The following is a 14,178-nucleotide window of genomic DNA, read 5'->3' on the forward strand; positions in this document are numbered from 1 at the left end:
GCGTGGTGGGAGAATAAAATAGTGTGCCGAGCGTAGCGAGGCACCGTGCCCGACGCATAGCGAGCGCAGCGAGCGATGCGAGGGGATGCAGTGCACTTTAAACTGTGTCCATGTCGACTGTGTTGACATTCAGGTAAAAAAACAGTGAAAAACCCCATGTCGACCTTGTGAATGTCGACATAGACAATGTCGAACTAATGACCTTGTCGAACTAATGACCTGTCGAACTAATGACCTTTCGACCTAGAATCATGTCGACCTTTTCCCATGTCGACCTAGAGTCATGTCGACCTTTTAGCATGTCGACCTAATGGATTCGACCTAATGACTTTCGACCATAATGCAATAGACCAAATGATCCCAACCCTCTCAAATAAAAAAAATGAGACAACTACCATCACCAAGTGTATATCTATATTTACTGGACTGTCCACTCCTGCTTTATTAGTAGGGGGTCCAAGTTATAGGTCGACGGTGTCTAGGTTGACAGTCAATAGGTCGACATAAACAGAAGGTTGACGTAAGCAAAATATGGTGGACGCAAGCAAATCATTTTTCAGTATTTTCTTTTTGATTCTTTCTGATCCACGTAGACTACGGTTGGGAATAGTAAAGTTTGCCAAGCATAGCCCTTGTCCCGTGCCACGGCGAGTGAAGCGGTACACCACATTTTCACCCCAAAAATTACAAATCCCATGTCGGCCATTTGCTTGTGTCTACCTTTTTTTTTTCAGTGTTGAACCAATGCATATCAATCTTATGGTGTCTATTTATTGACTTTCGACCCAATAAACCATTTCCCAAGTAGACATACTCCAAACTAGTTGTTGGTTTCCTAGGATAGCCCATGGATATAGAGTAGCAAAGTAAAATTGTGTGATATGCAAGCAGAAACCTTCCTTTTTAAAAATCAGTTGTTTGATTGACTTTTTTATCCTTAGGGTAATGTACTGTTTGCTGCCATTCATGATGTTTTCATGGCAACGGAAATCACATGACATGTAGTGCACAGAGAATCTTTGGTATTATAGAGTTCCTATCCTAGCCACCACATGACCACTAAGGAGCTTAATGGTTGACTGGCTCACGTTACACATCAGGTAACACAACAGTGGGGCAGAAACCAAGGGTGAGATTTAATAGGATGAGAGATTCAGAAAGTGAGAGATTTTGTGAGAAATCTTCAGTTTTTTTAAAGCGGCAATCATTTACACTGCAAAATCAGTTTGATTTTGCTGTGTAAATGATTGCCGATTTAAAAAAATTTCTCACAAAATCTCTCCTTTTCTGAATCTCTCATCCTATTAAATCTCTCCCCAAGAGCCTAATTTTAAGGTGTAGCAATCGTGGTTGCTATAATATAATAATGCTTTCAGCCTTCCCCTTGTGTACTATTATGAGTCACACAGTGCAAGTCCTGAGATGCCCACATTCAATGCTCATGGACAGTTCAAATCCACCAATGGTTCTGAACGCTTCACCATTGTGTACATCAGGGGTGGGGAACCTGTGGCCCGGGGGCCATATGCGGCCCCCGTAGCCGGTCTGAGTGACCCTCCCACCCGCCCGACTGCTTTGCCAGGAGTCAAGTACAGGGGAATTCTCGCAAGAGGTCGGTAGTTCTCGTGAGATTCCTCTTAATCAACAGCAGCCGGAGACTGTCATTCAGCGACAGCCGCCGGAGCGTGGGACGGCTGCAGCAGGACAATTTGTAAGAGAAATTTTTACTTATGGCCCCCGAAGGATTTTTCCCCCATACAAACGGCCCTTGGCACAAAAAGATTCCCCACCCCTGGTGTACATCATCGACCCTTGCAAAAGTCTATAGCAGGCTAATTGTCTCCTTCTGAAATTCCTCTAAGCATGAGAGAGAGGGCTACTCATTTTGCACACCCCTGACTGCTTCCGCTTTGCTGCCTGGGCTAAGTGCGCAGAACAAAGCTATGCTCCCGGAGTGCAGGCTTCTTCACCTCCAGACGGCAGTAGCCAATTAAAATGCAACACAAGCTGGTGAGACAATTAAAGCTTTCATAACAGCAGCTGCTCTGATTGGCTCAACAGCCAGTGGTGTGTCATGAATAAACCTGCACTCAGGGAGCACAGAGAGCCAGGCACTAAGCGAAGTGAAGGGTGTCCCAAACTAGAAATCAGTACCGGACCCCAAAATTCCTAGTGGCAGTCTGCGTTTGAGAATGTAGCCATATTTACTTACACACCCAAGAAACAGATTTTTTGCTTTTACTTCAGGGCACATTTAGTCGCCAGTTCCATTGCCAGCAACTGCAATTCCTGCACACACTTGGTGTAAAGTAAGCACTATAGGGGGTTTCTGGTCGTTTTGCACATGCTCAGTAGGAAATAATCGCTCAACTGCAGACATCGACTTTTGGTATTTTGCACACCTCTGAGCTAGGCACCAAATGTTTCCAGTAGAGAGACACTAGTTTTTTCTTCCATTGCAGCATTGTTGCCTAAATACACCCAGAGAAAAATTTACAAGAGGACCACTTATCTTCCAAATATTGGAAAAAAGATACCTTTTTGTGCCTTAAAGCAAGTTTATGTGGAATTGCACCTTTTGTTTAATCTGCATTTTGCAGTCTTATTTGGTCAGGATGTATACTTTTGAGATAACTGCTTATTTTTCATTTGCAATACATGGAAAATCATTCACTTATAGAGATGGTTATATAACGATGAAAGTGTTCATTTCAGAAAAAAAGAACAGCATTGCATAATTAAACTAATTGCTTCTGGACTTCATTAGGTGCATGTAAATCATTTTTTGTAGATGTGTTCACTTGGGCTTTGTGAGTGTCTGTCTGCTTTACGACGTGACTTGGTTTAATGGATCCTTAGTACAATGCTGTAGTACTGAAAGTACTTCTATCTTTCCGTGAACTGCTGTCTCTTAGCGGCAATGTGTTATTCATACAGTTGCTATAGTTACCACGTGGGATGGAAGTTGTTACATCATGGAATCCTAAGAAAGCAAATTTTCAGATGTTGTGTAATGTTTTGGATATCATGGAGGGTGTATCATTTTCCTTTGTGTCATCCATATGTCATCTATATAAATATTTTATTAAAAGCACCTCTGGTTATACTGCTTTTTACAAGAATATAGCATTTGCAGATAAATAAAATATACAGCCCGCTCTGTTTTCAGCTCCTACAAAAGGAAGAGCACAAAGTGTAAAATAATCTCTTCAATACATACAGTGCTTCATGACAATGGCATATGAGTCAGTCAAATAAGATCCCCAACCGTAGCTCACATCTCAGCAGATATTCAGTTGCATTATTATGAAGGTTCTGTTCTGTGGTACTGATGCTACTTTGGAAGTAGGAAATTTAGGTTTTTGTTGTCTACAATAATACCACTTTTACACCAGAACGGCCCGGTGGCACCTGGGTTTCTGGACGCTCTGAGCCGGCGCTTGGAAATTACATCATCTCCAAGTGGAAGGAACCCCGCTAGCCGGGAACCCTGCGACGCTGACGACACACTGGGGCCAAGCCCAGCACCCGGGAAAGCTGCTGGGCTGCTCCCAGGCTCCGTGCACCCCCAAGCTTTGTTCTGTGAGGTTAATGGATGCCGCACACAGGCATCTATTCACCTCCTCCCAGCCTCCACTGCTGTCTGCATAGTACCCCAACCTCCAATCATTAACTACAAGAAAATGTATCCTGGCGACCCTGGTCCCCTACAGCACTGCTGTTCCAGGACCAGGTCTCTCACTGCAGATAAGAAGGAACTGGTGAGAAGGTCAGAATGCATCAATTGTACAATGATTCGCTGCCAGACTGTCATTCACATCTACTGTACTGCTGAGCTGTTAGTCTTATAGGAGAGATGTACCATCATATTATCATCTTGCAAGACCAAGCTAAGCACAACATTGAATCACAAGAACCAAACACCGTTAGGGCTAGCGACTCGGTTCTATTTAAAGTCTTTCCTTGTCAGTTTTGCTTCTTGGACATCCTTGGAAGCCGACTCACAAGGTGACTTTTTCTATGGAATAAAGAGATTTTATTAGATATAGCTGGCTCCTAACTGTTGTAGACCTGCTGTATAAAATCAACCAGGAGTATATGACAAATACAGCAATAACCCATTAGAATTGTCTGCTCCACTAATAAATTAGATGACTCTCTAGTTCAAATGAGTCATTTTTGATTCTGGCAATTATCAGAAAAACACTTTGTTCCATCCTTATTTTATTTTTTTAAGATGTAGCAGTCTAGGACTTGATGTTTTGTTGGATGTAAGGAAAACTCCATGTATCCATAATGGATTATTAGCGCAACACTCATAAATCTTAATTTCCTGCTTTAATTTCAATAATGTATTTTCATATATATATTTTTTATGAATTCCATATATTTATAGATATTTGGTGAGTCACTTTGAGCTCGCATAATACCATTTTACTATGCAAAGGGTGGTATTCAATTGTTATATTTTGCTCGATCTTCCATCTAAAATTATGGCAGATGTTAGGGCTATATTCAATTGATCTAGGTTTTGTGCATAGAGCGCTCATTATGGTCGGGTTTAGCCACGCATTCACACATTTCAGTTCATCACCCCTGGGGATAGGGAGCTGAAATGGTGGTGGAAAAACAATTGGCTACCACCAAAGTGTTTTCTTTGGAATAAACCATGATCTGATTGATGCGGTATAGTTCTAGAACCCGGCTTGCACCTTCAATATGTCAATTTCATTATTTCTTCTTTTTGGCAGATTCATGAACCACAGAGCGCCAGCAAACAGCCGCTACAAACCAACCTGCTATGAACACGCAGCCAACTGCTACACACATGCAGTAAGTTAACACACCGCCATGGAAATTTCAACAAGCAATGTACTTACAGCCGCCAAGATTCCGCCAACTGCACCCTACTTGTCAGTAAAGTTTGCAGGGATTCTTTTGATGAAACTTATTTCTTGTGTGCACATTCAGTAACAGGGAAGGGGTAAAGTCATGAAATCCTATCACATTATGGCAGTACTAGTTCAATCAGTTAGTTTGATGCATATAGCACTTGAATCATTGCTATTTAAGCTAGGTACACACTTAGTAACAAACAATGCGACAGTTGTTCCATTCAATGTCTGCTTGCTGTCACTGCTCACCTCGTCAGTATTCAGCTAACCCCCCCACATACGCCGATTCCCCCTCGCTCTGGTTTTGGAGCGAGGAACAATCGGTGTTTGTGGCTGCAGAAGCAGCGAGACCTGAGGCTAAATGCTGCGGGCTCCCTATAAATGGCCTGTGACAGAAAGGATTTTCCCTGAATGTAGATTAGGCTGGGCGGCCAGCGAGGGGGTTAAACAGTGAGGATCGGTGGTTTTCTTTTTTTTCCCCCTTGCTGGCTGGTCACCCCAGCATTGAATACTACCCAATATATTATATCTAGGGATTGCATGCAATTAATTGTTGCTCCTGTAGACACTATGCCCTCATCTTGCAGAACAGAGTCCAAGATATCATGTGGTCCTGCATGAGTGATGTGTACTACATCGTACATCACGTCATCATATCTGATGTGCAGCACAATGCACGTGTATACAACACATTGGGTGTACAATGGTGGCTGTGGTCCATCGCAAATGACAAGATTGACCATTCTATCCTGTAGTAAAGTGGTTCTTAAAGTTTCTTGACCAGAGCGCCCTAGAATATCAGCATTTGTTCAAGGCACCCGATGTTAAACATTTTCTTATGGATAAATAAAAAAAATAAAGTAATGTGTGCTTAACTGTCACCCTCAGGTTCAGTTATATGGTGGGGAACATAGCTGTGGTTCTAATTTTCCATACATTTGATGATTGGCAGCCACCAGCATTGGTTTTGCCTATCACTTTGAGTTTAAATAATTAGTTTTGGTTGTGGATGCCCAACCCGTGGCACAATTCCAATCATCCCGAGGCACCCCAGGGTGCCTAGGCACACAGTTTGAGAACCACTGCTATAGTGTGTACTGAGCTGTACAGTACAGCTACTGTATTTAAGGTTGACTGTGCAGTAAGAGCGCTACAAGATTTCATCAATCACAATATTATTTCTGCGCACTATTCTTTTAACCATTTTTCTGCCATTTTTACACAAAAATACTCAAATAGTAATTCTTTTTTAAATAAAAAAAGTGTTTTTATTAACCCTTTGAGTGCCAGCGTTGCTGTGAGAGTTGTTCAAAATATCTGCTAAAAATGCCAGCCGCACTCACATTATTTAACTAAATTCCAATTAATCGACCTCAGATCATTTGCCAGCAATAACTAAAGTGATTGATATTCGTCAACTACTGCCCTAACATTTTTAGTGGGTATTTTGCACATCTCTTACAGCAACATTGGCAAGGTTTAGTATATATTGTATTAAAAAAATATAACCCTAAGGTTAGGTCCTCAGCATGTTCGTACCAGGGACCGATGTTTCTGTCCTGTGCATGTGCAAAACTTCTGTGGGGGGCGGGATGAAGGCACCCTGCACGAAAATGCTGGGTTCGCCTAGGAAAACACTGGGCGTCCCAATGAGAACGCGGGCAGACACCTAGCTTCCGGGGGCGGGCGGCTGATGTCACAGGTTTCAGCTACCTGCCCCGTTCTCGGACCAGGACGTCGCAAGTCTAAATCAGCAAAGACTGACTTAGATTTGCGAGCACTTTAGAAATCATTTGATGGACGGCAACCATTGAATGATTTTGGGCCCCACACTGCCCTGCAAATGAATGTGTATCCAAATCATCCATTCGCAGTGCGGCATTCACTGAGGGGGGGTTCCATGGCTTACTAAAGCGGCAAAATACTGCTGCTTAGCGAGTCAACCAGAATCAGGCCCATAGTGGTAATAGATCCCTGTGTTTAAATGGTAAGTTTATTACTGAATAACATTCAGCTATATTGGATGTGATCCATACATATTGCAATTGTGCACCTCACCACTGGATCAAATGCAGCTACAACACTCCAGTCCACATAAAATCCTTCTCGGACATATACTACAACTATTCAATGCTGTAGAGATGAAAAGTGTCAGAGATTTTGAACATTACTATCTATTAAGAGAGCTGAGCAGACTTTCAAAAGACTTTCGAATGGTAATGTCTGCAACTGACTGACCTAAAAATGTACAAGAGCATATCCTGCTCCCAGCCTTCTCCTAGACAATGTATTTTAGTAATCCCTTTTCTTTACATTCAGAAAGCTTCCAACAGGAAGTTACAGATTATACAATCATCTGCCTTTTATCGAAACACCGACGCTGGAATCCTGACCGCCACAATGCCGACAAGGGGGATCGTGGATCGCCACGAAGCGGGCCCGGTGCCTCGCTACGCTCGGCACACTATTTTATTCTCACTCTATGGGTGTCGTGGACACCCATAGAGGGACAAAGTGCCGGCATTGCGGCGGTCGGGATTCCGCCGTCGTTATTTCGACCGTCTGGATTCCAACCGCCGGGATTTTGATTGCATTCCCTTTATACTGCCAGTCACCAACACAGGTTAATCTAGTATAATTGCCACAGTACAGTTAAAATAAGTCTGATTTATAACAGAAATAAATACTCATTATAATGCCCTTTCGCGCAGAGAACATACCTAGGAGAAAATTAAATTGATTTCTTTTTGGGTGGCAATAAAAAAAAAAGGTACTTGTTTCCTAGCACGGCCACACCGATTTACATCGGGGTGGTCGTGTCGGAAAAATCGGGTCGATCGCATCGCATGCGATTTGGTCGCATGCGATGCGATCGACGCGACCGACCGATTTTGGACCCGATTTTTTTTTTTTAATGAAATGTAAATCGGGTCCCTGGGACACGATTTTACATTGGATTCAATGTAAAATATTCCCAACCCCCCCAAATGTCACGGCGTACACCCCACCCCACGATAGACGCCAACCCGAAGCGTGGCGAGCGCAGCGAGCCCGCGAGGGGCGGCGGTGCGCGTCCTCCGACCTTTTCATTCCCCTACTATCCACGTCGGCGTGGAGTTGAGAATAGAATAGTGTGGCGAGCGCAGCGAGCCACCGAGCCCAAAGCGTGGCGAGCGGACGCGGATACCTTCACAGGTAAACGCGTCCCTTCGCGGACTTCACAGGTGTCCGCGTCGCCACGGACACCTGTGAAGCCCGCGAGGGGACGCGTATAACTGTGAAGGTATCCGCGTCCCCACGCGGGGCTCGCTGCGCTCGCCACGCTTCGGGCTCGGAGGACGCGCACCGCCGCCCCTCGCGGGCTCGCTGCGCTCGCCACGCTTCGGGTTGGCGTCTATCGTGGGGTGACGACGGGGACATCTAAAATGTGAAATGGGTCGTATTGGCCCATTTCACATTTTTCAAATTTTTTCAGGATTTCAATGTTAAAAAATCTTTTAACATTGAAGCCTATGTAAAAATCGGGGGCATCGCGTCGGGACCTATGTTAATGGTCCCGACCGACGCGATGCCCCCGATATTTTACCTTTCCCGACACGATTTCAATGTTAAAATATTTTTTAACATTGAAGCCTATGGGGAAATCGGGGGCATCGCGTCGGTCGCGTCGGGACCATTGTTAACGGTCCCGACCGACACGATGCCCCTGATATTTTGTCCTAGCCGGCCAAATGGACCTGATTTCAAAGGAAATCGGGTCCATCGTATGGATCGTGTACCTTAACTAAAGGTACACGATCCATAAGATTTGTGGCCGTGCTAGGAAACAAGTACCAAAAAAAATGTTCCCCTGACAGAGCTATTCCAGTATTCTGCCAAATGGGGCCAACTTCTTTACTTGTTGTGCTTGTCACACCAGTATGAACCAAGTTTAGATGCATAAAGATGCAAAACCTGTGGTAAATCCTTGTTATTCCAACCAAATGGGGGTTGGGGCCCCAAACAGCCAACTTTTTACGGATTACTACTTGCCACAAAATCATGCAGTAATTTAAGATTGGCAAACAATAATAGATCTGCCTTTGGGTGCCCAATACTTATGGGCATTCTAACAATAGCTAAATTCCCCGCTTCTAGTGTGAGATTGGTGTTATAAGTGGGTCAGTATAAAGAGGGAGCACCGGCGCCACAAATTCATTAACAGAAGTACTGTACTTATGCCCCAGCAGTTTCATGCCCCCCAAATGTTGCCAGCAAGTGTAGGTGAGCACATCATGTAGCATAACCGCTGAAAGCAATGTATCCTCCTTCAATGGATGAAGAGCAGAATCCTGCTCTTCCAAGTCACAGAAGGCTGCTGTTTGTTTTTCTTTTGGCTTAAAACCCCCAGCTAATAAATCTGGCGTGTTCACATCACAGCTAGGAAGAACATTTAGTAATTGCAGAAAGCATTTTAAGTCCTTGCTATTATTGCTAAAAGGTTCCTTCTCCCTAGCTAAGTACTGTAAATAATTAAACAAGACTTGCACGCATCATTTCATTTATTTCTAGTAAACACTCCATAATAATGATGTATGGTTGTTGTGCAGCCTTTCTTGTACAAACGGTTTTCCACAAACATTAAAATAGGTAAGTGTTAGCAGGTAGAAACTTTGTGCAGGATTGTACTCCTCCCAATTACAAGCCTTAGCCTGCCAGCACCACATGCATTACATGAAGATTAGGAAAACCTATGTATTATACTGTGTAAAGTCCTGTAGTATGTTAGACTTTTCTCCGGGATGCCTCTTTGACTTCTATGGCCAGCAGCAAAAGCAGCCAAGAACCATGGGCATGCGCCTACTTCAGTATTGTGCATTTGCCGGTCCTGGTGCCTTTCATCGATGATGATGATGATTCTATAGTGGCATATTCACACATGGGGGCAGGGAGAAATATATTAATGAACATCTCATACTAATATTTTCCCGCCTTTTTACCAGTGGCTACATTGTTTGTTGGTGACTTCCAATACATTTTAAAAGCTGCAATGGAATGTGAAATAAGATTGAATATCCGCAATTAAATAATTTCAGGTATTACATACAAAGAGGCTTGAAGACCTGCTTTTCCATGAAACAGAAGATAGTTATTTTATTTATGTTTAGATATGTTCTAAATACCGGCCATTGCAGACATTACTGTTCTGGGTCTTTTGTATAATCATGATTACCTGAAGCTGTGTTTAATATGTGCCCGTGTGTAGACAGTGCAAGTATGAGTCATATTTTTCATTCCTACATTTAACACTGTAGAGTAAGTCTTGACATGTGTCATGATCTCCCAGGTCAAAAGAAATGTGAAGCAATAAAAGTATTTATGTACCTACTCTACTGGTGAGTACTCTGGTGACTAGGCCCTATTACCCTTCCTATGTACATGACGGCTCACACTGCTAGCACTTTTGTGCAGAATCAGGTGGTCAACAGCAATTGGCACACTTGCCTGGAATTTAATTTTCCCATTAATATTATTGGTTTGTGCAGCGCTTCTTTCATGGTGAACGCAGTCCATCTTGTTTTTTAATTGATCTCCCATTGATATGACTAGACAGTGCTACTTTTCCATGTGAATATAAAATATTATGGGGGATATTTATAAAAGCTTTATAAAATAATAAAAATATAAAGTTGAAAGAGATAAATTACCAACCAATCAGTTCTAAAGCCCCATACACACTAGCCTGGTATGCTGTATGAGCTATATCGGCAGTGTCTCCCTCTGAAACTCTGAGAATGTACACACTGAACGATATCTGTAAAGGAATTTGTTCAGTGACAATACCTGAACCCGTCAAACATGCGGATTGTTGGCTGCAAAACCAAAATGGGGAAGGGGGGGAGGGGGGGTGTTATACACACTAGACTTTTTTTAAAAATATAGATCACTCAGAAGAGCCCTTCTGAGTGATATTTTTTTTTTTTTAAAGTCTAGTGTGTATGGGGCTTCACAATAATTTTGTACAATGACAGTTAAAATACCCATACACTAGGCCGATTCACATATGATTTGGTCCTTTTTCCTACAATTGTGATGATAAAATGCATCAAAAGCATCCAAATCTCAAGTGATTGACATAGAGTCCGAAGCGATGTGCGGTCCCTGGTACATGGCATCCAGAGCCTGCGATTCCCACCAGCTGCAGGAGAGACAGGAGAGAGAGATTGGCTCACATCCAAGACAGGCAGACTTGGCTGGGATTATACAAGAGAATATATACAGAGATTAGTACCCTTGTAAATATCTCAGAAAGCGCCACACAATTGGATAAAAACATATATACCATAAAAAATATTTTATTAATATTAAATTAATATAAATATAAACAGTAAAAATCTATACCAATATTACATAAAAAACAAATAAAACATACACATACATAGATTCCCTATGGATTCAGATTCTGGTTGTCAAGTTAACCAATAATTCTGCAATGGAGTTTTCAAGTTTCTCAGTCCCCTACTATGTAGTTGTATACTGTACGTTCTTTGACTCACTCTTGATATATATGCTGCAAAGAGGGTGGTTTTATAGAATAACAGTGCTCCTAAGAATTAATGAAGAAATGGATTTAGCTGATGCCGGTAGAAAGTCACTGTCCGCAGATCCAGCTACCCCGCTCAGCGGTCGTCGACGAACCGCTGATGCTGTAGTTTGCAGGGAGCGAGCTGTGCGCCGTCAGCAGTCAGTATGGGTGGAAAACACTGAACTGCCGTAAAGCAGCTGTAGTTGTAAGCGGTGTAAGGCAACTCACCTAGATCAGCAATTTACGCTTAGCCAGAAGCCGGCAGGATATGTACAGTAGGTGGTGAGCCGCCCGGGCATGCAGGGCAGAGTCCAGGTGATTGGTAGTTAACGAGCCGTCAGATTTGGATTCATCTCAATACAAATGGCCAAACCAGCACAACCAGACATTTTGGGGGGTATTCAATCTGGGGGTCACGGTTGTCGAGCTTGTCGTCTGCTCGACAGCCGTGACCCTGCCTGCTTGACTGAGAACACACAAGCGGGATACAATGTCCCGCCTGCAGTGGGACAAGAAGGGGGCATGGCCGCGAGTTGCTGCTGGGAAGAGGCGGGCTGCAGCTGGCAGCTCGTCACTTCCCGGCCGTTCTATGCAGAACGAGCCCGATTGCTTGTGAAGTCGGGCTCGTTCTGTCGAGCTCCCTTGTTCAATGCTGGTGGGGAAGACTGCATTGAATAGGGCCCAGCGGCCATCTCCCCCTCAGGAGATTGTTGCCGGTGATTGAATACCCCCTTTAGCTGTCAAGGGAGTATGTGCAGACTCCAATCCTCAACGCGTTTCTCCGCAATGGGGCATTCAGTGGTTTCATCAGGAGGAAAATGGACAAAGGTTCTGGGCATTGGAGTTTAAAAGACAAGTATCCAATCCTGTTAGAGCATTAATTAGTACCTGTGAGATGTGCACAGGTGATTTTTAATCCTTGTTGGGTTAAGTTAGAAAACGTCCATGCAATAGTAGTCATTTCTGATTGTGTATTTTATAGAACCATTTAAAGGTGATACAGGGCAAATTCATGTAAAAAAAGTTTCTTATATATATAAAAAAATATATATATATGTGTGTGTGTGTGTCTGGGATTACATGCAATATATGGTGCGTAAAGGGACCACACATGATATATAGCATGCGATCCTTCCCAGGGGGAGAAGTTGCACAACTGTATAGCCAGCTTAAGTAGTAGATATAGTACTGATATGTCAGAGTTATGTAAGAAACAATCCTTTAATATGACCCCACTCTGCTCCAAAGATAGGTACTTCAATATTTCTGTACATAATAATAGTGCCCTTATTATTCGTACAAACACAACATACAATAACTATCCCTATTTCACCATTTAGATTCTTATATCAAGATGTAGGAGAAATATATGTTTTGTAAATGACAGTCTTACTACAGCAAACAGATAAAAGATCATCTGTTATCTGACGTGACAGCAAGAGGTTCATGCAAAGGGCATATGCTACAGACAGAGGTAGACATTCATCTGGAGATTAATGCAATAAGAACTGATTGATTGGTTGCGGAGAAATACGTTTCCTAGACCATGGTATCACACACATGCTTACGTTAATTTTGTCATATTGAAGCCTGAGTTTACAGGAATCTATGACCTGCAAACTGGATTTGTTATAGGGAACAGGATTGCCACCTAGCAACAGCAGGTGGGTAAGGCAGCAAGCCTCCCAAATTCACTGGTGCAGGGAGGAGTGAAGAAATTTCACTTCCCCTGCACAAATGGGGCAATGCTCCCGCGGTCGCATGCAAGCTCAAGTCACGCGCCAGATTTTTCAGAAGCACACTGGTGGCAAAACCATTCCATGGAAACCGTTAGATCTGGTAACTTAACATCATAAATGAGGCGTAATCAATTTATTGAACTGTAACGGACAACTTTCCGTGAGAGAAATAACTAAAAGTTCAAGTGTTTAATTCGACTTGTATGAAGTCAATGTAGGAAGATAGCATCTGCTGTAAACTCTTATGGTGTGTACACACGGTGAGATTCCCTTGCTATTCGACTTAAGATTCGAGTGCTATGCAATCTTGGCTAACTCTAAATTTGCACTATATAGTCATTGCTGCCCTGTCTATCTGGGTTTCGATTTGTACTGTCCCAGAAGCGCGCATCGGGATCGCAAGGTAAAAAACCTGTGCGATCTGCATGCGATTTTGACTATATAGTCAAAATCTCATATCAAATCTCACCGTGTGTACACAGCATTAGGCAGGAGTGACGGCATTGGAGGAAGATAACTTCTGTTCTTGTTTGGATGGTGATTGCGGCTTCTTTGGCTCCCTTATTGGGCCTTGGTGGGGAAAATGATTGGAGGTTATTACCTCCTGATTTGGAGAAGCAGAGGAAACAACAGATCTAGAAAAATTTATAAAATATTGGGATGGATGGGAGCTGTTGCAAGCTGGCAATCCTGTTCCCTAGAAAAATCTGGCCTATTATAAGCATAGCCCTGTTAATTTTTTTCAGGAATGCCATTTTGGACGCTCCTGGGGAATCTAGAGTGAAGCTGGACTCTCCTTCCCTCTCTGCCTTGTCTAATAGTAAGACCATGGGCCCTGCTGCATCCACTATCTTATACTGGATGTTTCTCAGTGTAAGGTCTTTTATGTCATTATGCCTCCTTTCTCCCATTACGGCGGTTAATGCTGGGTCTATGTCAGGGGCAAACAGAACAGGTACCCGTACATGAGCGTAAAGGT

At 43.1% G+C, this 14,178-nt stretch overlaps 1 protein-coding gene across 2 annotated transcripts in view; it reads left to right on the top strand.

The window, feature by feature from the left end:
- Window positions 1–14,178, top strand: part of MMD (monocyte to macrophage differentiation associated) — a 76,988-nt gene that overhangs the window by 26,259 nt on the left and 36,551 nt on the right. For both annotated transcript variants that reach the window (XM_083148642.1, XM_083148643.1), the window contains exon 2: window positions 4,752–4,833. In XM_083148642.1, coding sequence (XP_083004768.1) covers window positions 4,752–4,833 — 82 coding nt within the window. The remainder of the gene's footprint in view (window positions 1–4,751; window positions 4,834–14,178) is intronic.

This window comes from Crinia signifera, chromosome 6, assembly GCF_055691185.1.
Source record: "Crinia signifera chromosome 6, ASM5569118v1, whole genome shotgun sequence".
Taxonomy (NCBI): Eukaryota; Metazoa; Chordata; class Amphibia; order Anura; family Myobatrachidae; genus Crinia; species Crinia signifera.